General features: G+C 41.3%; 1 protein-coding gene across 3 annotated transcripts; it reads right to left on the reverse strand.

The window, feature by feature from the left end:
- Window positions 1-235: 235 nt before the first annotated feature.
- dpm2.L (dolichyl-phosphate mannosyltransferase polypeptide 2, regulatory subunit L homeolog) lies at window positions 236-6,208 on the reverse strand. Of its 3 annotated transcripts, NM_001171708.1 has the most exon segments (4): window positions 236-832; window positions 1,519-1,621; window positions 5,415-5,504; window positions 5,600-5,628. In NM_001171708.1, coding segments are annotated over 4 exon segments (255 nt in total). In that variant the 5' UTR covers window positions 5,603-5,628; the 3' UTR covers window positions 236-773.
- Window positions 6,209-21,594: the final 15,386 nt, after the last annotated feature.

The raw sequence follows: 21,594 nt of genomic DNA on the forward strand, positions 1-21,594 counted from the left end.
CACATTATACCCTGCAGCCATGGGGGTGGGTAAACAGGGCCTGCTTCCTCTGTAGGGAAAGCCGAGGGGTGCCTAACACCAAATTATGCCTCACCCACGATTTTTTTTGCATCGCTGGTGACCCCCTCAAAGTTATGCCGCTAAAGGGGTCCAATGGTTTCTGATGGCAGTCCCAATGCAAGATAGCAATGTTTTGCTTGGGGCCAGTGATAACCTATTGAAAAAATTACAAGACTTTTCCTGCATTCTGCTTTTATTCCTCCAGTTTATAAAGAATAAAGACATTGCTGTCCAAACCCCTCAAAGAATTTGCTGCAAGTAATTAAGCTCATTATAAAAAGCCGAATATCAGGAAAGGTAATTTGGTCAAAAGTTCTTGGCAGGATTTCTGCACCCCTGTGCGATTCCTCATTCCTCACTGAAAACGGAAAAAAACAAAATAAAAAAACATGCCCGATGTTCTTCTTAGGAGTAATTGCTGTTACAGGTCTCAGTATAATTCCGGCAGACAAAGACAGCACAACAGCTTCGTTAGAAAGCCACCAAAATATCTGCACGGCTGGAATTTGACCACTCTGTGGTAGCGTTGTCTTGACAAGGACTTTTAAACACTCGAAAACCGTTATCTGTTCGGTTTTATTAGTTCTGGATGACTCGGCCTGTAAAATGTCCCATAAACAAATCGAAACAGATGGATGTCCCGTTGCTGACACAACAAGTATCTCACGTGGCCCCGGACTCTATCAAAGTCTTAAGTGTGACATTCTGCGGCATCACTCGGATTTCTTTTTTGGGCTCCGGCTCTTCCACATGATGAAAGTCACAAAGATCCCTAAATATGTGAGAGAAAGGGGAAACAATATGTTAAGTGGCTCCGTAAGTGCCGAGAGAAGCAGCCATCCCATGTATGAACAGACCGAGAAACCTAAAGAGACTACTATCCTAGTTGTACTAAAGCTTCATCTTCCATTTACCTGGCTATCATAACTAATCATAATCAATGGCTACTTAACAGAGAAGGAAAGGTTTAAGCTTTATCAGAAAGGTCTATATAAATACACTAGTAAATCCTCAAAGTAATGCTGCTCTGAGTCCTCTTTTAAAAGAAACACTGCATTTCTTTCCTTCTATTGTGTACACATGGGCTTCTGTATCAGACTTCCCGTTTTCAGCTTAAACCTCCAGGGCCAGGGCTTGAGCATGCTCAGTTTGCTCCTCTCTCCCTCCCTGCTGTAATCTGAGCCCAGAGCTATGAGCAGAGAGAGACTCATGCATTAAGTGATGTCACACCAAGCTAATATGGCAGCTGCTATCCTAAACAAACAGAGAGCTTCTAGAACTTTTTACTCAGGTATGGTAAAGCATTCGGCAGAATAAATATAGCATTCTAGCTTGCACTATTGCAGCGAATCTATTGGAAAACAGGCAGAAGCACAATTATCATTATGCCTTTATCCAGCATCTGTCATTCTGCTTTACTGTAAAGCACACACCTGATTCAGTATGCAAGTCACTCACCAATGAAAAGAAGGAGGACTAAAGCAACGGCCAAAGGCAACAACACAGCGTATTCCCGGGGCAGGAAGAAGCTATGAATCACATGATCATTGTCGATGAATGGCTGGAACAATAAACAAGGACATGTTTAAAATGACAGAGAGGAACGGGCATACCCATGGCCTGTTGATTTGAAAAAGTTGTCAGAAAGGATATCATTGACTGATCTGGTCATGCAGGCACTGGGCCAAAAATCTGATAGAGTCAAAGCCCAAAAACCGCCCATATAGATATTGTAGGTAGTGTAGAAAATCATGTAGTGGCACACTCTACACAATGTCCACCCTATGGCAGGATAATATTGCCCCAAATATCAGCTTCATTTGTTTTATTAAAAACCTTTAGATAACACAGAAGTAATTCACTATGAAAATTCACAAAACACATATTAATTGTGAATACAAGCTAATTAAAGAATGGGGGGGGTATACGGTATGTGTCTGCATGGCCAATTATACAAACCTTTTAACGCCAAGGGGAAGATTTATCAAGGGTCGAATTTTTTTGAAATTCGAATAAAAAAAAGACCAATCAAAATGTATTAAAAGAATCTACGTTTTTAACTTCGGGTGAATAGGCTGCATTGGAATCTTTCTAATCGAAGTTTTAGCGCATTCGATCAAATTCGAATGGAAGGATTTGCCCCAAAAAAACGTAGATTTTTTTAAAGTCCACCAAATGGTTCTAGGAGGTCCCCCATAGGCTAAAACAGCTATTCGGCAGGTTTTTATATGGCGAATGGTCGAAGACGAAGTTTTAAAGAGACAGTACATGATAAATTTAGATAAATTACGAATTCTGGCCTGTTCGATAGTCAAATTTTTTGTGCTTCGAATTTTCACTTCGACCCGTCTCCATCTGCCTCCAAGTCTATGAAAGTTGTCATTCATCCAGGTCATGGTATGTCTATAGTAATAAGTCAAATCAACTGGACTTTTTACTATAATAATAAGTCAAGGGTTTATCTAGTGGTGCTTTATAATGACAATTTAATTCTAAATATATATTGGAATGCTTTGACTTAACCCTAGAGATTCCGGCAGTTTAAGCTAGGATCTATGGAGTAAAACATTAGATCTCTGGCAAGCCAAGGTTGAAAACTGTAGTCACAGCCCTTTATTCTGATGCCCCGTTTAATAGCCTCCACCCTTAAAACGCTACGGTCACTGCCGATTGCCAAAAGAATGGGCAGTCCACACATTTACTTTCCCTTACAATTGCTGCTCTCAAGTATGGGGTGTTTCAAGCTCTGCATTTTAAATGTTCACTGGCGTATTCTTTTTTTTTTTTTTACATAAGTGGAAGTGTAACTCTACCCTGCTGTCTTACATGATCCAGTCATATAGTGCCTGCATTATTTTAAAAAATTGGATCAATTTATTATAATGGACTCTATGGGAGACTGCCTTCCCGTAATTCAGAGCTTTCTGGATAACTGGTCTCCGGATAACGGATCTCATACCTGTACCACCATATACACATGGACATAAAAAGCTGGTGTTGTTGTTGCCAGTGGAGGTCAGACCAATACACCTGAGCACTGGAGTACTTTTTATTATTATTGCTACGTGTGCTGGCTCGCTGATTGTGACAGATATGCGCATATTATGGATATTGGTCTGTTCTGGGATCCAGCAGGTTTGAAAATACAGGCATTCGGAAACCCGTTATCCAGAAAACTCCAAATTACAGGAAGGCCTTCTCTCTTAGACTACATTTTAAACAGATCATTCTAATTTTCATTCTAAACTTTTTCTCTGTAATAATAAGAGTACCGCGTACTTAATCTTAAAATATAATTTATCCTTATTGCAGGAAAAACAATCTTATTGGGTTTATTTAAATAATGTCAATGATTTTTTTAAATTATTTTTTTTTTAAGTAGATTTAAGGTATGGTGAACCAAATTACAGAAAGATGCCTTGGTTCTAAGCATTCTGGCTAACAGGTCCCAGACCTGCAATCTAAAACACCACGCGTTAGTGATGTGCAGGCTGGCCCAAAACCCGTGGGTTGGGGCCGGCTACCAGGCCCAGATTTGTGGCAAGGCCTAGGGCGGCAGAATTTTAGGGACGGCATGCCGCCCAGCCGGATTTGGATTAAATTGGAGCACTAGAGACACCAGTTTCATTGCTGTGCACAGATGTGCGTATCCATACACAAACAGGAAGGAGAGGTGGACCCAATGGCGTCAAGGAGGGGACAGGGAGGGGGATGTGGACCGGGAGACGGGGGGCAACGGACCAGATCCAGCCTAGGGGAGCCCAGTTTATAATCCAGCCCTGCCGGCTACTGCAGATTGGGAGGGGGCATGTGTGGGGAGGGTTTGGGTCCATGAGAACTTGACTACCATGCGGCCATCGCATAGTAGCTTTTCACTTCCTGCTGTTCCAATTTTTCATTCTCTTTGGATGAACAATTGGAACAATTAAAAATTATGCCATACCATGTGTGGCCCCTTGTACACTCTGTCTGTTCAGCACATAGCCCAACGGGTCAGTGAGCATATGTAACTGTCCTGTCACTGACAAGCAACAAGGTGAAACACAGGCATCACGCACTGCTACACATGCCTCTTCCTTTCCAGATTCCTTTACATCTCCTTGACAGAACCGTGTGTCAGCCAATCAGATCACTGACATGCAAACCATGCCATTATTGGTCTGACGACTAGGGGCAGGGTTGCTAGGTTGGCCATTTTCCAGCCAAATTGGGCTACTAATTTAAAGCCCAGATGGGGTTTGAAAGTACTAACTAGCCAAGGTACAGATTTGGGCTACTTTTTGGGCCAGCCAAGGTTTTTTCCTGCCCTAATGTGCCAAGCCTGCATCGCCCAATGCATGTTGGGTAATGTAGTTTTTGTTTAACAATCTGCCAACTTTAATGTAAAACTACAATACCCAGCACGCAACAGGACTAACTTGTGTAGAAGTATTCGAACGTTTTCAGGTGAATTTCCTCAGTTTCAGACAATTTTGGGGCAAAAATCTGATGGCCAGGTTGACCCGTTTTACCAATATTTATTGAAATAGTATATGTATTAGGGGGGCCCCCTTTACCTCCTGGGCCCCCCTCTGTAGTTACTCCCTTGGTGAAGGGGCAAATCTGTCCCATTTTGCTTTATGGAAAAATGTGCAAAAGAGTGAAAATTTGAAAAAAGTGCAATTAGACTTTTTTTCCCACTGCACATATTGTGCTATTTATGGGCTACTTTTGAAGTGCCTCTTGGCTAGTTTTGGGCTGTTTTTTTAGCTGACTTTGGCCGGTTTTGAAAATTAGACAAGGGGTTATGGTGGCCTTAAAGGGGCAGATTTTAGCTGCTGATATGGCATCTTAACTGCCCGTGTATAGGACCCTCCATTGGGCCTCCTGGACCAATATCTCTGCAAAAATCGGCCAGATTTCAATTGGACAAGTTTGATTTTCACGTCTGATCGAGGACTGAATCGGCTTGTTGATGTAAATCCTCATCCCGTCAGCGCCTACTCACATCAACATAATCCAATAGTACGGCCCAAGGATTAGCCCTATAGAGCCGCCATGTTGGGGGAAGAGCTGCACATTTAGTGACCTGGACTAACAAATACATTTTATAATATATGACCACATTTAGATGACAACTTTGGTGGAGAGGGGCATCAGCAAATGTGATCATACCCACCACTATTTATAACCACATATACCAAATAAAAACAAGCACAAGTTTTAAAAAAATGTAATTTTTATGAATAACCTGTTCCATGAATTTCAAAGGCCCCGGTGTATCTTGGAGACTATTGGCCCCATTCCTTCCACAATATCACTCAGGACTAATGGCAACTAGTGACCCAGCTGATGCCCAGCAGCCAATCACCTACCAGCAAAATGACCCACACCGTGTAATACGCGAAGATGATCGAGCTCAAAACCACCAGCCCCGCCCCCGCTAATCGATCGCTGCCTGTTGCCTAGAAGAGAACATAGAATAAAAACATAAACATAGAATATAAAGCGATGTGTGATCTGTCAGACTCGCAAGTGGGAAAGTCACAGATACACTTACCATTTCTCCGCAACAGTGCTCCCACACGCTTACTTCCGGGTTTAACACTACAACCAATCAAAGCTACCGGATTTGCGCGGTGCATCTTGGGACCCCGGTTATGGCCACGTAGCGCACGCAGGACGCAGTGTCTTAGAGGGACGCTTCGCGTTGCCATTGAACCTCTGAATATTAGCCTTCTTCTCTCGTAACACTAAGGAGATGTGGAGAGTAATTGTCTGTGGCAACGCGCCGAGATTATGTATTATCTGTTATAAGGGTTTTATGTGGAAATGTGTGGCCCAGAATTAGTGGAATTCACCTCTCTCTCATTGGTTGTCTTTCTGATCTCCACTCTCTCTCTCTTACTGCGTCTCACCGCCTGTCTCTCTCACTGCCTGAGTCTATCTCTCCGCCTCTCTCGTCGCCTCTCTCTCATCGCCTGTCTCACGCAGAGGCGGTGAGAGAGACAGAGAGAGGCGACGAGAGAGATAGGCAGTGAGTCACTGCATGTCTCGCTCACCTCTTGTCTCTCACTGCCTGTGTCTTTCTCACCGCCTGTCTCTCGCTGCATTCTCAATGCCTGTCTCTCGCTGCATTCTCAATGCCTGTCTCTCGCTGCATTCTCAATGCCTGTCTCTCTCACCGCCTGTCTCACTGCCTGTGTCTCTCTCGTCGCCTCTCTCTCACACCAACTGTCTCTCTTGCTGCCTCTCAATGCCTGTCTCTCGCCAGCTCTTTGACCACCTGTCTCTCACCAACTGTCTCTCGCCGCCTCTCACTGCTTGTCTAGCTCTCTCTTGCCTCCTCTCTCTCATTGCCAGTCTTTCTCTCATCACCAGTCTCTTTCTCTTATCGCCAGTCTCTTTCTCTCACTGCCTGTCTCTCTGTCATCTCCTGTCTCTCTCTCATTGCCAATCAAATCCTGACATTCAAGTTTTTTTCGGAGAAAATTTGATTTGAGTTTTCAGGTCGTTCCTATTCATCTGAGTTTTGGAAATTAGATTTTTTTAATAAATTTCGATTGGTCGAATTTTGAGTTCATGGGAGTTTTTAAAAACTCTCTCTCCGCCTCTCTCTCACCACCTGTCTCTCGCCCCTTGTCTTTCTCCTCCTGTCTCTCTCTAGCCACCTCTCTAATTGTCTGTCTCTGTCGCTGCCTGTCTCTCTCACCACCTGTCTCTCGCCCCTTGTCTTTCTCCTCCTGTCTCTCGCTTCCTGTCTCTCTCTAGCCACCTCTCTAATTGTCTGTCTCTGTCGCTGCCTGTCTCTCTCTCCACCTGTCTCTCTCTTGCCTACTCTCTTTCATTGCCAGTCTTTCTCTCATGGCCAGTCTCTTTCTCTCATCCTCTGTCTCTCTCATCACCAGTCTCTTTCCTCTAGTTTTTAAAACTCGAATCAAATTCAATTTGAGTTTTCAGGTCGTTCCTATTCATCCGAGTTTTGGAAATTAGATTTTTTAATAAATTTAGATTGGTCGAATTTTGAGTTCATGATAGTTTTTAAAAACTCTCTCTCCGCCTCTCTCTCACCGCCTGTCTCTCTCTCGCTGCCTCTCTCACCACCTGTCTCTCGCCCCTTGTCTTTCTCCGCCTGTCTCTCTCTCGCCACCTCTCTAACCGTCTGTCTCTCTCGCTTGCCTCCTCTCTCTCATTGCTAGTCTTTCTCTCATCGCCACTCTCTTTCTCTCATCCTCTGTCCCTCTCATCACCAGTCTTTCTCTCATCCTCTGTCTCTCTCACTGCCTGTCTCTCTGTCATCTCCTGTCTCTCATTGCCAATCAAATCCTGACATTCAAGTTTTTTTCTGAGAAAAAACCCGATTTTTTAAAACTCTAATCAAATTTAATTAGATTTTTCAGATCGTTCCTATTCATCCGAGTTTTGGAAATTAGATTTTTTAATAAAGCTTTTAAAAACTCACCCCCACCACTACAGATCTGCTTTAGAGAGACATAAGTATGTGAAACATTAATCTTTAATCTTAGTTGGAATTATGTACAAGCTACTGTTTTATTATTACAGAGAAAAAGGAAATCATTTTTAAAAAATTCTGATTATTTGAATAAAATGGAGTCTATGAGATCACGGATCCCATACCTGTAATAGTAACTGAAAAAAAGTTTTTATTTTTGATGAACTATCTGAAAACAACTGAACTGAAATAAAGAGTTGTTATGTATAGTCTTACAAGCCCTTTCCGTTTCACTGAGCTTTACATACAAGCTGATAATCCATTGCCACAGCTGAGGAGTGTCTGCCTGCTTTGTTTGACTTATTCAGACACAGGTAGAACCAATTCCTTGCAGACAGTGCCAAGAAACAATCTTAAAACCTATTGTGAGAAATGGGGCTGCAGTGATATAAATATTTGTCCTTATAAGACACATTAGGTGCCCTCATATTTGTTGATTATTATTATCGTCCTTCCTACCTCTTTCTACACCTTACCCATTGTCCTTGTGCAGTTCTCTTCTATGACCAGAAGGTGTCCCTGGCTACTTAAGAATAGTCCTATGTTTCCCAGTTGTGTGTAACAGCAATAAAGGACAAGGACTTATTGGTACCCCACCACACGCTTCCTTTCCTTTATGTGTCCAAACCCCTTATCCCAGCCACAAGCATCCAAACAGCCAACTAGGGATGCACCGAATCCACTATTTTGGATTCGGCCGAACCCCCGAATCCTTTGCGAAAGATTCGGCCGAATACCGAACCGAACCCTAATTTGCATATGCAAATTAGGGATGGGAAGGGGAAAACATTTTTTACTTCCTTGTTTCTAACAAAAAGTCATGCGGTTTCCCTCCCCGCCCCTAATTTGCATATGCAAAAGGATTCGGTTCGGCTGGGCAGAAGGATTCGTCCGAATCCTGCTGAAAAAGGCAGAATCCTGGCCGAATCCCGAACCGAATCCTGGATTCGGTGCATCCCTACAGCCAACACACTACCTTTCAGTAACCTTTATAGACCTTACCCAACTATAGTCCAGAAAACAGTTTATTTTCGGCACACTACTACTTACTTGATACTTTTTAAGGTGCATTCGATCCCAGGCTGCTTCAAACCCAACACAGTAATCTTGGAGAAAAGAAGCACACCATTCTTCAGCTTCTTGCCTTTAAAACATTTATTGCAGCAGAATTGTTGTGGCACAAGCTTTCGGGGACAACCCCTTGCAATGCACCTGAGGAAGGGGTTGTCCCCAAAAGCTTGTGCCACAACAATTCTGCTGCAATAAATGTTATAAAGGCAAGAAGTCGATGTATGGTGTGCTTCTTTTCTCCAAGTTTACCCAAATATAAGCACACCAGAGGCAAGTGAGAGAGCATTCCCATTCCCGTCCAAATTCCCCTAGCAACCATGCATTGATTTGAACAAGAGACTGGAATATGAATAGGAGAGGCCTGAATAGAAAGATGAGTCATAAAAAAGTAGCAATAACAATACATTTGTAGCCTTACAGGGCATTTGTTTTTTAAAAGGGGTCAGTGACCCCCATTTGAAAGCTGGTGAGAGTCAGAAGATGAAGGCAAATAGTTCAAAAACTATAAAAAAAATTAATTATGAAGACCAATTGAAAAGTTGCTTAGAATTAGGCATTCTATAACATACCAGGGGGCAGATTTATCAAAGGTTGAAGTGGAAATTTGAATCTCGAGCAAATTTTGTGTACTTCGACTAGGGAATAGTCCAAATTCGATTCGAATTTGATAAAAATCCGAAATTTATCATGTACTGTCTCTTTAATAATTTTAATTCGACCATTCGACATCTAAAAACTGCCTATGGGGGACCTCCTAGAACCCATTTGGAGTCAATTGTCCAAAAATCCAAGTTTTTTTTGGGGAAAAACTTTGAATCGTACGCTATTACTTAGATTCATACAAATCGAATTCGAATTAGAAAATGGATCTATTCGGCCAAAAAAAAATCTTCGATTTAATTTTGGTTGGTCTTTTTGAATTCGAATTTCGAAGTTTTTCAAATTCGAAATTCGACCCTTGATAGATCTGCCCCTAAAAGTTTATATGTTACTAAAAACCACCCCCTTTAAGACTGTGTGGTGGTTGATGGCACTGTTGGGATTCACATGATTGAAGCTGGGATGTCATTGGCCCAGGAACCCTCATTAGAAAGCCAGAAAGAATCAAAGAAGAAGGCAAATAATAATAAAAAAAAAAGGTACAAAATTAAAAATGAAGTCCAAATGAAAAGTTAATTAGAATTGACCATTATATAACATTCAGGGATGGGACCTGTTATTCAGAATGCTCGGGACCTGGGGTTTTTTGGATAACAGATCTTTCCATAATTTGGATACCTTAAGTCTACTAGAAAATCATGTAAACATTAAATAAACCCAATAGGCTGGTTTTGCTTCCAATAAGGATTAATTATATCTTAGTTGGGATCAAGTACAAGCTAATGTTTTATTATTACAAAGAAAAATGAAATCATTTTTAAAAATTTGGATTTTTTGGATAAAATTAATTCTATAGGAGACAGCCTTTCCATAATTTTGAGCTTTCTGGATAACAGGGTTTCTGTCTAACGGATCCCATACCTGTACTAAAACTAAGCTTAAAGGCGAACTGCCCTTTTAATTGTTGCAGGCCCTGACTGGTTTTGTGAGGCTGTTCTTTGCTTCTGTAATTATTGTGCTGCTTAATTAGTAGTGCTGTAATGGTAAAGGCATAATAAAAGAACCTAGAGGAGTAGTTCACCTTTGAAATAACTTTTCTCATGATGTAGACAGTGATATTCTGACACAATTTGCGACTAGTCTTCATTTTTTTCTTTCTGTTTTTTTTTAACATTTAGCTTATTGTTCAGCAGCTCATCGGGTACAGGTATGGGATCCGTTATCTGGAAACCCATTATCCAGAAGTCTCAGAACTGTCTTCCAGGCAAATATTTTAAATGATTTCCTTTTACCCTGTAATAATAAAATAATACATTGTACTTGATCCCAACTAAGAAGTAATGAATCCTTATTGGAAGCAAACTCAGCCTATTGGATTTATTGTTTAAAAGATTTTATAGTAAACTTCAGGTATGAAGATCCAAATTACGGAAAGATCCGTTGGATAAAAAGGTCCCATACCTGTATGTGCTTTTGTCCAATTTACCGTAGCAGCTAGGCAGTAGTTTGACCAGAATATAAGTAGAATAGAAATTGTATTCTCCAAAGTAATAATTTATTGGCTGCTTGGGTCAGTGACCCCCATTTTAAAGCTTGAAAGAAGCCATAATTAAATGATAAAAAAAGGAGAACTAAAGTATAAAGGTTAGGCACCCCCTCAATTATTTAAATTGCTTACCCGATACCCTGGGCCGGTGCTCCTGTTTCCTAAAAACTGCAGAGGCCCAGGGTATTTCTGCAGAAGATCCTTGTCTCCATCATAACTGGATTCTTCCATCTTCTTTTCATTCTGGTGCAGGCAGGTGAATGCACAGTAGAGTGACAGTCAAATTTTAAAATGAAAAGCCATCTCTTTCACTCTAGTGTGCGTGGACAAAAGAGAGGAGAAGAAGAAAGATTGCTCTGAGAACGTCTGTAGAGATAACCAGGACCAGGACAATTGTCTGCTAACAGGAGGACTGGCCGGGGTATCAGGTAAGCAATGAGAATCACTGGTGGGAGTGCCTAACATTTGGAACCCCTTAGTGATTGTGATTTTAGTTCTCCTTTAAGGGTAAGGCCACACTAAGCGATAGCGCGGCGATTTGACTCGCGGCGACTTTTCGCGGCGACTTTTAATCCGCAATCGCTGGCGAAACTTTGGCGCTGGCGTCTATGGGGAATCGTGCAAAATCGCCAGCGTAAAAACACACGCGGCGATCTTTTTTCTATTGTCGCTTGAAATCGCCTAGCGAGGCGATTTCGAGCGACAATAGAAAAAAGATCGCCGCGTGTGTTTTTACGCAGCGATTCCCCATAGACGCCAGCGCCAAAGTTTCGCCAGCGATTGCCGTTTAAAAGTCGCGGCGAACAGTCGCCGCGAGTCAAATCGCCGCGCTATCGCTTAGTGTGGCCTTACCCTAAAGAAACTAGAATTTCTGATGCTTATTACCTGCAGGACTAGAATACAACTATAGTATAATCAAATTAGCAGGGCCGGAATGGTCTACAAGAATACTATAGGAAATCAAAGAGGCTCCCACTCTAGTAGAATTCGATTCCAGAAATCAGCCATCCTTAATTCAAACACGGTCCCACAGATAAACCAACAGCAAATGACCCTATAACTAGTAGGAAGTGGTTCAGTACAAATCAGCCCTCACAGACTTGCAACAGCCCCATAGCCACGGACACACAGAGCAGCCATTTGCAATTCAAAATATACATGGTCCCAAATTTAGTTTGGAGTGCTAGCATGGAATAAATACTGGAAGGAAGCATAAAGCAATGCTTTATTGAATGTGGAATCATCTTCCAGTGAAGCCGGTGGGGTCTGGAGCAGTAAAGGGACTAAAAAAAGCTCATGGACCAGATAAACATGGAAAAACTTAGCAGCCCAGGTGTTACTTTTTAGTCATCGTCTTTGTGATGAAATTGTACAGACTTCCCGTGACTCACTAACATCACTCACCGAGGAAACATAGAGCCTTGAGTTCAGTTACCAAACTGTGAGAAATCATTGGCCCCATCTTGTACAAGCCACACACACTGCCAAATTAAAATCGAAACTGCCTGTTTTTATTTATTTAAAACTGACCTTTGCTTTGTAGTTCTCTTTAACCTCCACTGAAAACAATCAACTTGACTGTGAATAGATGGATGGCTGTTTTTGCAACAGGTTAAAAATAAAAACACCGGAGCAAAGAGGCTAGCACATTGTAATAAAACTAGGTCTTCTGCTCCAATGAAATGATCTGTGTATATAGTGTTTCCAGGAAAGAGATCCCTTATATGAAAGCTTTGGGCATGCCATACAGGTCAAAAGGGAGCGTAAAGGATGGTGCTGGCAACTAGAGTCCTGCAGCAGGTCGGGTACGCGCGGGTTACCCGCAAAAACCTGCGGTACTCTGCAGGTTGCGTTTAGTAGTTCCAGGTGCAGGTATACCCGTGGGTTGCGGGTTGGGCCGCGGGTCTCCTCAATATCGATATTCACTCCTTTCTTCTGATCACATCTACTTCCGACGACGTCACTTCCGGTTTACAATAACAGCACTTCCTGATTCTTGATGGTCGCGGGTCCGTGTTGCACATAAGGTACTTGCGGGTAGGGTCGGGTAGCGGGTCCAAGCGGGAAAGAATGCGGGTCCGGGTTGCGGATTGCAGGTTGCGGGTATGGGTCGGGTTCAGGTCCCAAAAAATGGACCCGTGCAGGACTCTACTGGCAACTTAACTTGTACCCACATTTACACTGGAATTCTAGGAACCGTGGGTAAAAACATGGCAAGTTTTGTCCAAATGTTGGACTTTGAACCTGTATCCACATTCATAAATAAGGGTTCAGTTGTTTTTCTGTGTTATCTGATTTTACTGTGTGGCTGTTGGGTCACAAACCCCATTTATCTATTATGACGCTTCATTTTTGTTTACCCATAAAATTCTGGATCAGTTTAAAGCATTAGCATTGCCTAAACTTCCTTTCTCATTCAAGCTGAATGCCAAAACTACCTTAATTTGCCATAGACCTCCTTTTAGGTTGTAATTTTCGCACAAGAAACCAGACATGCATACCTTCCAACTGTCCCATTTCTCACAGGACTGTCCCGCTTTTGACAGCTCAACCCGCAGTCCTGACTTGTTACTGAAATGTCCCGACTTTCTCTTTGATCCCCTGTACTGAACAGCCAGAAAAAGATACAAAGTTTCTAACTAAATTGGCTTTTAACAGAGAGCCCAGAACAGCCACTAGGTGTACAAAGATACTTTTGTAAAAATTTTAAGCAAATAAATAATTGTAACACATAAGATAAAAATGTCTCTTGGGAGAAGTTAGACTCACAGCTTAAAGGGCAATTCACCTTCATTAGCAAAACTGTAATAACTGGGGGGACAAACACAGAAATGTGTTCAAACTTTCATAACCTGCCACATTTTGTGAAATGAACATGGTAATTAGGGGGTGTGGTCACAAAAAGGGGCGTGGTCACAAACTCTTTTTATCCATCTTTCTATTTCCAAAATGTTGGGAGGTCTTTTGAAACCAATGGTAACACAATTAGCCAAACATGGTCACCTCCCTAGGTATATACCTATTCCTGTACAGAGATAGTTTAATTTTATTAGCACAGGCAGTGACATAACCTTGTGTGCAGCCATCGGAAAAGTATATTTCTGGGCTCCACCACCATACATGCGGCCTGTGACCCCCCCCCCCCAGTAGGATGGATTTAGGTTGGAGAAATTGGGAAATCATAGGACCTTAAAAGGGAAGAAACTGTCCAATCGTTGGCTGGTGTCAAATGTTAAGGTACCACCCATTCATTTTAATCAATTACCTGATACCCCGGGTGTCCTGTTAGCAGAAAACTGCACCAGCCCAGGGTACTTGCAGTCAAATCAGACAACTAAAGCATGCTCAGCAAAGCAAAAAATCCAGCTTTTTGTTAAAGTCTTTAGTCGCTGTAAAGAAAGTAGGGTGGAATTCGATCACTCGCTTGTAAGTACCCTGAGCCGGTGCCGTTTTTTGCTTTTCTGCTAAAGGGAGCACCAGCCCAGGGTATCGGATAAGTGACTAAGATAGTTGGGGGATGCCCTAACTTTTGCCCCCCCCCACATCAATTGGATTTTTCTTTTTTCTGCTGCTGGATCTGAACAGAAGAAGCAAAGACTAAGGGGAAAATTTACTAAAGGGCGAAGTGAGTAACGATAGTGAAAATAGTGAAAATTCACCAGCGTGACGTCATATAGTTACTACGCTGATTTACTAACGGTCACTGGCGTAACTTCGTTAGCGAAGGAGATTAAAGCTCAAACGCTACTTTGCACTCTTACGCCAAGTGAAGTTTCGCTCTGGCGAAAGAGCGTTACTTTGCAAATTCACTAAGATGCGGATTTTACTGAACGTTACTTCTTGCGCCAGACTTGCCTTCGTCACTTCAGACCAGAAAAGTTCCAAAAAATGCTGGAGACTTCATTTTCCAGGGTGATAGGCTTCTCCCCTACATTTCCTAACATATGGCACATAAACTATACACTGGGCTCATGTGTAGGTCAATATAACAACTTTATTTTATTTTATTAAGGTTCCCTGGGCTTGTGTAGTGTAATGTATTGGCTGCAACATATACGTTCATTCAACTTTAACTTCCCGCTGTATGCAAATTAGCCAAATTAGCCAAAATTAGCCAAAATTGCAAATTAGGTGAAGTGTTGCAATGTGAGGGAAGCCATCACTGGTGAATTTTCGTAATTTAGTGAATTTGCCCCATAATCTCTGAAGTTGCCAAATGTTAGATGCCCCCAAGGCTAAAGGCTAAAATTAAATAAGCTTTATCAGAAAGGTCTATATAAATACACCAGTAAACCCTCAAAGCTGAGTTTCAAAAGAAACACAGCATTTCTTTCCTTCTATTGTGTACATATGGGCTTCTGTATCAGACTTCCTGTTTTCATCTTAAACCTCCAGGGCGAGGGCTTGAGCATGCTCAGTTTGCTCCCTTTTCCCCTCTCCCTCCTCCCCCCCTGTTGTAACCTAAGCCCAGAGCTATGAGTGAGCAGGGAGAGACTCAGGCAGGAAGTGATGTCACACCAAGCTAATATGGCAGCTGCTATCCTAAACAAACAGAGAGTTTCTAGAGTTGTTTACTCAGGTATGGTAAAGCATTCTGCAAAATAAATATAGCCTGCACTATTGTGGCTAATCTATTGGCAATAAACTGCTTCGGTAGCTTTCCTTCTCCTTTAAAGCTGTAGAGTTATAATTCAATTTAAATAAGTGATTGAATTCACATTTGAATAAAACACATATAACATAGACCCTTATCTGGTTCATGCCCTATTAAACCTTATAACGGCTGAAGAGCCTTTGCATAGAATCACACCAGAGACTCCGGCATTTCTATGTGGAATATCACAGAAGGCGTTGGCATGGTGTATGTTTTGGCACTTCGTTATACACTTTTAAGCAATTCAATGTCTTTCCGCAAACCCCTGGAAAGTGCTGCCGGCTGTCATTCCCGGAGTCTCTCCTAAACGTAGAGCTCGGAGCCTGTACTTGGCCAGAATGGAGGAGACCACCCTCTTGCTCTTTAAACACAAGGTGAAGGCTGTCTCTGCAAATTATAGAGTTAATCAAAGTCAACCTAATAGCCACAAAATTACAGATATTAGCAGCAACACCCGCAGAAAGGCTAATAGTCCCTTCTTAGATACAGGCCCATCAAAGAAAACCTGTAAACCAAGTACAGACAGAGCACTGTATCCAGACGGGTGTTTTATAGGATGGGAAAAGGCAATTAGCACAAGGGAAGGAAAACAAGCAGGTTTACCTATCTGACGCCTGACGCTTATTAACCCCTTGGACACAAAAGAGCGTCTTTTGAGAATTGGACGTTAAGTTGTCTGACTCGTACTTGATGAGTATTAATCTATTTTCATTCTATTTTTTTTTTTTAAAAGCGTTCAGCAAAACATAAGGACTTAAGTTTCTCCATTTATCAAAGCCTGAATTTATCTCAATATTTTCTAAAAAAAACTCGGACCAAATCGGCACAGGTTTTTTCTCCCTTATTTATTAATACACTTTTCCGAAGATTTTGTTTGCGGCAAAAAACCCCACTAATTTCAGATTTTTTTCAGATTTTTGCCCAAAAAGCACAAAATTGCACGAAACCCAGCGCAGATCAAAATATCTTTGGGACTACTCTTATTGACTTATATGGAACCTCGGCAGGTCTTCGGATTCTAACTTTTTCCATCCTCGGGGTATAATAAATACCGAAAAATTTGTGTTTTTTATCTCTACTATATAAAAAAAAAAAAAACACACAATTTTTTGGGGTTTTTGGCATTCAGAGTTTAGTAAATAACCCCCATTAGAGTATTAATGTGAAAGGTAGCTACTACTACTAACCTATTGGTTGTATCAGAATAAAAAATGTAATACACACTCAATATAATCAGACGGAACCATTATCTCAGTCACTCTACTAATAAACCCTGTCAAAGGTAATGGCACCCAGGGAGTTTTGATTAGCCACAACTAACTGACATGAATGGAAAGCATTGCAGGTCACCCAGGAGCCTTGATTATTATCGAAATAAGGACCAGTGCGCTTTTCATGAACTAATTGCTTGTGCAGAAGGCTTCCTATTTATGTCAGGGGGAAGTGACCCAAAACAGCTATCAGGTACTGTAGAAGGCATTTGTATCAGTAAGTGCTAAATGAAGCACGAAAAGAGTCAGACAGAGCTGCAATACATAAACTTAGATTTTAACAAGCCTAGTGGCAAGGAAGTTCTGTTGTGGAGTCAGGGCAGAGTCCCTGGGCCTCCACTTTACACTGTTGAGTCTGTGTTACACACCATATGTATCCCTGCTTTATAACTGCTGTTATTATAGTGGTCAAAACTCCTCTTGTGCCATTGTCTTAGAAAGTTGCAAGTGCTAAAGGCCCCAAGACACGTCATAAAAAGTCACAGTAACAATATATTTGTAGCCTTTTGTTGTTTAAATTGGGTCGGTTACTCCCGTTTGAAAGCTGTAAGAAGAAGAAGGCAATTACAGTAGAACCCCCATTTTACATCCCCTGATTTTAAGTTTTCCCTCATTTTACATTGTTGTTTTCTGGTCCCACCTATATATTATGCATAATATATTTCCCTGATTTTACATTTTGCTGGATTTTACATCATTTTTTTCTGGTCCGCTGAAAAACGTAAAATGGGAGTTCTCCTGTAATAAAAAACTATAAAAAACAAAGGAGAAAGACCAATTGAAAAGATGCTTAGTATTGGCCATTCTATAACATAATAAAAATTAATGTAAAGGTGAACCACCCCTTTATTTATTTTTTTTTAGGTTTTTTATTTTTTTTTTTTTAAAAAAAGGGGTAAATGAAAAGGAAAATGCATTCAGTATCAAATAATTACAATTAATCTATTTTATCAGTGTTACAATAGAAGCCCTTCAGATGTATGCACTGCAGATGGTATTTTTCTAAACCTACCACTGCTCAGAGATCAATATTACCTGTTGGTAGCAAACTGTTTATAGGTATTAGATCCATTTAAATACTCCAGCATTACTTGGAACGAAGATTCATCTATTTGTAGGCATACTCCAATTATTTACAGTGCCATGGGGGCAGATTTACTCGAGGGTGAAGTGGCTACCGCTAGCATCAATTCACTAAAGTTACCGCCCGCAAGGACATCACCAATTTACTAATGGGCGCAGGCGCCACTTCGCTAGCAAAAGAGATAGACGCTAGCGGTCATTCGCACTCTATCCCAAGGCGACAATTCGCTCTGGCGAACGGACGTTACTCCGCAAATTCAATGAAATGCGGATTTTACTGAACGTTACCTCTTTCGCCAGACTTGCCTTCACCAGCTCATACCAGTAGAAGTGCACTAGAGTACATAGATCTTCCTCAATCTTCTGTTACTTACATCATATTTTTTAGTGGAAAAAGCTTCTAAGTCCAAAAAACACTGGCGTTTTTCCCCTTTTTTCAGAGTGATAACCTGCAAGTCCCAAATTTTTGGGTAACCGGTTCCTCCATACATTTCCTAACATATGAAACACAAACTATACAGTGGGCTCATGTGTAGGGCATTATAACAACTCTATTTTATTTATTAAGGTTCCCTGGACTTGTGTAATGTAATGTATTTGCTGCAATGTATGCGTCCATTCAACTTAAAATTACCCACCGCATGCAAATTAACCTGAGCGCAAAAGAATTTGCGCTAGGCAGAAATGAACGCTATCGCATCTTCGCTTTCAATCGTCGCCAGCGTTCGCCGCCCACGACAAAACTCTGCATTTCAGTGAATTAGCGTTGTCTGAGCAAATTTTCACCTGGTGAAATATAAGCGATGACTGTGAATCAGTCGCTGGTGAATTTGCACCCTCGAGTAAATCTGCCCCATGGAGTATGTAGAAGCGACATGATGATTGTGTTTGTGGTTTTTAAGCACAAAGAAATTAAAACTAAAACGAATTAACCCAAAAATAATATTTGTGGTGTCCAGTTTCCGAAATGGAAGCAGCCTGGGGGGGGGGGTCTAGGTTTTTAAATCTTTGCTCCTAATAATGCAGGCAAAATGTGTATGTAAATATTGTGAACTTCTTTAGAGAACTTTGAAGATCAACTCCACTTCAACTATTTGCCTAATAAAAGAAGATGTAATGTAATTGTAAGATACTTTTAAATAAACACTGATTAAATATTTTTAGTGGATTTAAAATGTGCCAATGTGATTGCTATTAAAAGCAGTATTGTTCTAGGTTTCTGACTCTTGGAATGACGAAAGAGAAGTCCATTCTCCTCCAGTTAATCAGAAGAGACTATAAACAGGCAGCTTTCCGTAGCAATCACACTTACAAAAAAACTTTAAAAACATTGAGCATTTTTAATCAACAAATATTGGAAAGTTGCTAAGAACTACATGTTCTTTTCATAATGCAAAAAATAAAGATTTGGAGTGGTGTTCTCCTCTAATATATCAGGCATTGTGAGAAGTTGTATGGAGCTGGTTTCACGTTGCATTCTTACTAAACAGCAGACTATTCTGTAAATAGCCAATAAAATGATTCTTCCTCGGCTGTTAAAATGAGAATGGTCCAATGCCATAATTATCTGTAAAGGTTTAAAATGTAATCACGTGTTAATGAAAGAGCAGCATTTTTTTCAAACATCAGTTTCCCTTTAAGCTTGTGAAATACCAAAGATCAAAGCAACTGTTTACTATAAGTAGCTATTCATTTTATATTTTCCTGTGTTTTCTGCCCAGTATCAGTTTACAGACAAATACTAATGGGATTATACTTATTTTTTTTGGTTAATTTGGAGAGCCATTCCTCTAGGCCAGTGATCCCCAAAAAGAGGCTCATGAGTAACATATTGCTCACCAACCCCAGTGGCCTCAAAGCAGCTGCTTATTTGTGAGTTCTTGATTTGGAGACAAGTTTTGTTGGGATATAAACTAGCTGTTCTGCCAAACAAAGCCTTGACTACCTATACATAAAGGGGCTACCAAGTACCCAACTACGGCCCTTATTTTGCACCCCATGACCTTTTTTCATGCTTGCATTGCTCCCCAACTCTTTTTACAAATGAATATGGCTCACCACTATAAAAGGGACCCCTGCTCTAGGCCATGATGCAGCATTGGCTCCACTGCTATCGGCCTGTGTATTGTTTTCACCTGAGAGAAGCGGAATTGCTCTGTGCCCCAGCTCTATTCATTTGAACCACTTCCTTTTGCCTGCAGTCACATTTGGGCTGACCTCCGCTCCTCTGCGTGTGCCTGCATTCTCATACGGAGCACTCCATGATTGGCTGCCAATTTCCTCTCCCTCGGGCAATGAAATGCCCAGCAACGCCTGCCCCTTTACATTAGTTCGAATCGTCACATGTCAAAAAACATTACATGCGGCAAACACTTAAAAAAAGCCTTATTTTGGATTTTCAGGTGATTACCCTGGATCTCTACATGTAGGGCAGGAGTCCCCAACTTTTTGTACCCGTGAGCCACATTCAAATGTAAAAAGAGTTGGGAGCAACACAAGCATGAAAAAGTCCCTTGGGATGCCTAATAAGGGCTGTGATTGGCTATTTGGTAGCCCCTATGTGGACCACTAATACACTATACTTAGTTTTTATGCAATTAAAACTTGCCTACAAGCCTGGAATTCAAAAATAAGCCCCTGCTTTGAAGCCACTGGGAGCAACATCCAAGGGGTTAGTGAGCAACATGTTGCTCACGAGCTACTGGTTGGGGAATCACTGATGTAGGGGGTTATTTATTAAAGTCCGAATGCCAAAAACCCTTAAAATTTGTGGGTTTTTTACTATAAAATTAGAATTTAAGTGAAAAACAAATAGCATTTTTCGGGATTATACCCCGAGTATAAGTTTTCGATCGGAAAGATTCATGCAATCCGACTTTTTCATGGTATTTCCCCCACAGGAAATTTTCAGGAAAATGTATTGATAAATAAGGGGGGAAAAAAACGTGCGGATTTGGTTGGAGTAGTTTTCAGAAAAGAATGAGATAAATTCGGACTATGATAAATTGGCCTCCCCATGTCTTTTACAATCATGCTATTCAAACTAATGTTGTCAGGCACTTAAGGTGGCCATAGACACACTCATAATATCGTACAAAACAAATTTTTGTACGATATTCAGTCTATGTTATGTCTAGGCCACCTTTAATCGCCCAAGGGAGAGGAGGTTTCCCATCAGGCAATGAGGTGCCCCGTATGAAAGGAACCTAAAAGTGGCCATACATGGGCCGATAAAAGCTGCCCTTCAACAGGCTTCCCTGATCAATATCTGCCCGATGCGGCCCCGCGATCTGACCGCCCCTACACCTGCATTATGATCCAATCATTGGGCCCGAGGGCCCATGATCGGATCAGCCCGATATCGCCCAAGGTGGGCATAACGGGGAGAGATCTGCTCGTTTGGTATTACGCGAAACGAGTGGATCTCTCTGTGTATGGCCACCTTAAGGCTACTGAAATTGATTGAACAAATAGCCTCTAAACCATTTGCATGTGTATGAGTATGAGTATCCCAGTATGTATTTCCTTTCATTGGCTGTATTTACTTTTCTGCAGGAATGCTGCTTCAGTGGAGACTCTGATAATCCCTCACTCAAAAGGTGGACAGGTATGGGACCTTTTATCCAGAATGCTTTGGACCTAGGGTTTCCAGATAACAGATCTTTCTGTAAGTTGGATATTCATAGTTTAAGGCTACTAGAAAATCATATAAACATTAAATAAACCCAATAGGCTGGTTTTATATTGTGGTGTGATATATACATAGCTGCGAAATTAGCCCACACTTAGACTGCTTATCAAAACAATCGTATAGACC

Source organism: Xenopus laevis, chromosome 8L (genome assembly GCF_017654675.1).
Source record: "Xenopus laevis strain J_2021 chromosome 8L, Xenopus_laevis_v10.1, whole genome shotgun sequence".
NCBI lineage: Eukaryota > Metazoa > Chordata > Amphibia > Anura > Pipidae > Xenopus > Xenopus laevis.

Coding starts and splice junctions, on each gene's coding strand:
- dpm2.L (XM_041572106.1), bottom strand. CDS start 5,756: ATGGCAACGCGAAGCGTCCCTCTAAGACACTGCGTCCTGCGTGCGCTA. Junction 5,505..5,599: donor AGCACTGTTGCGGAGAAATG/GTAAGTGTATCT, acceptor GTTCTCTTCTAG/GCAACAGGCAGCGATCGATT. Junction 833..5,414: donor CGGTGTGGGTCATTTTGCTG/GTAGGTGATTGG, acceptor TCACATATTTAG/GGATCTTTGTGACTTTCATC.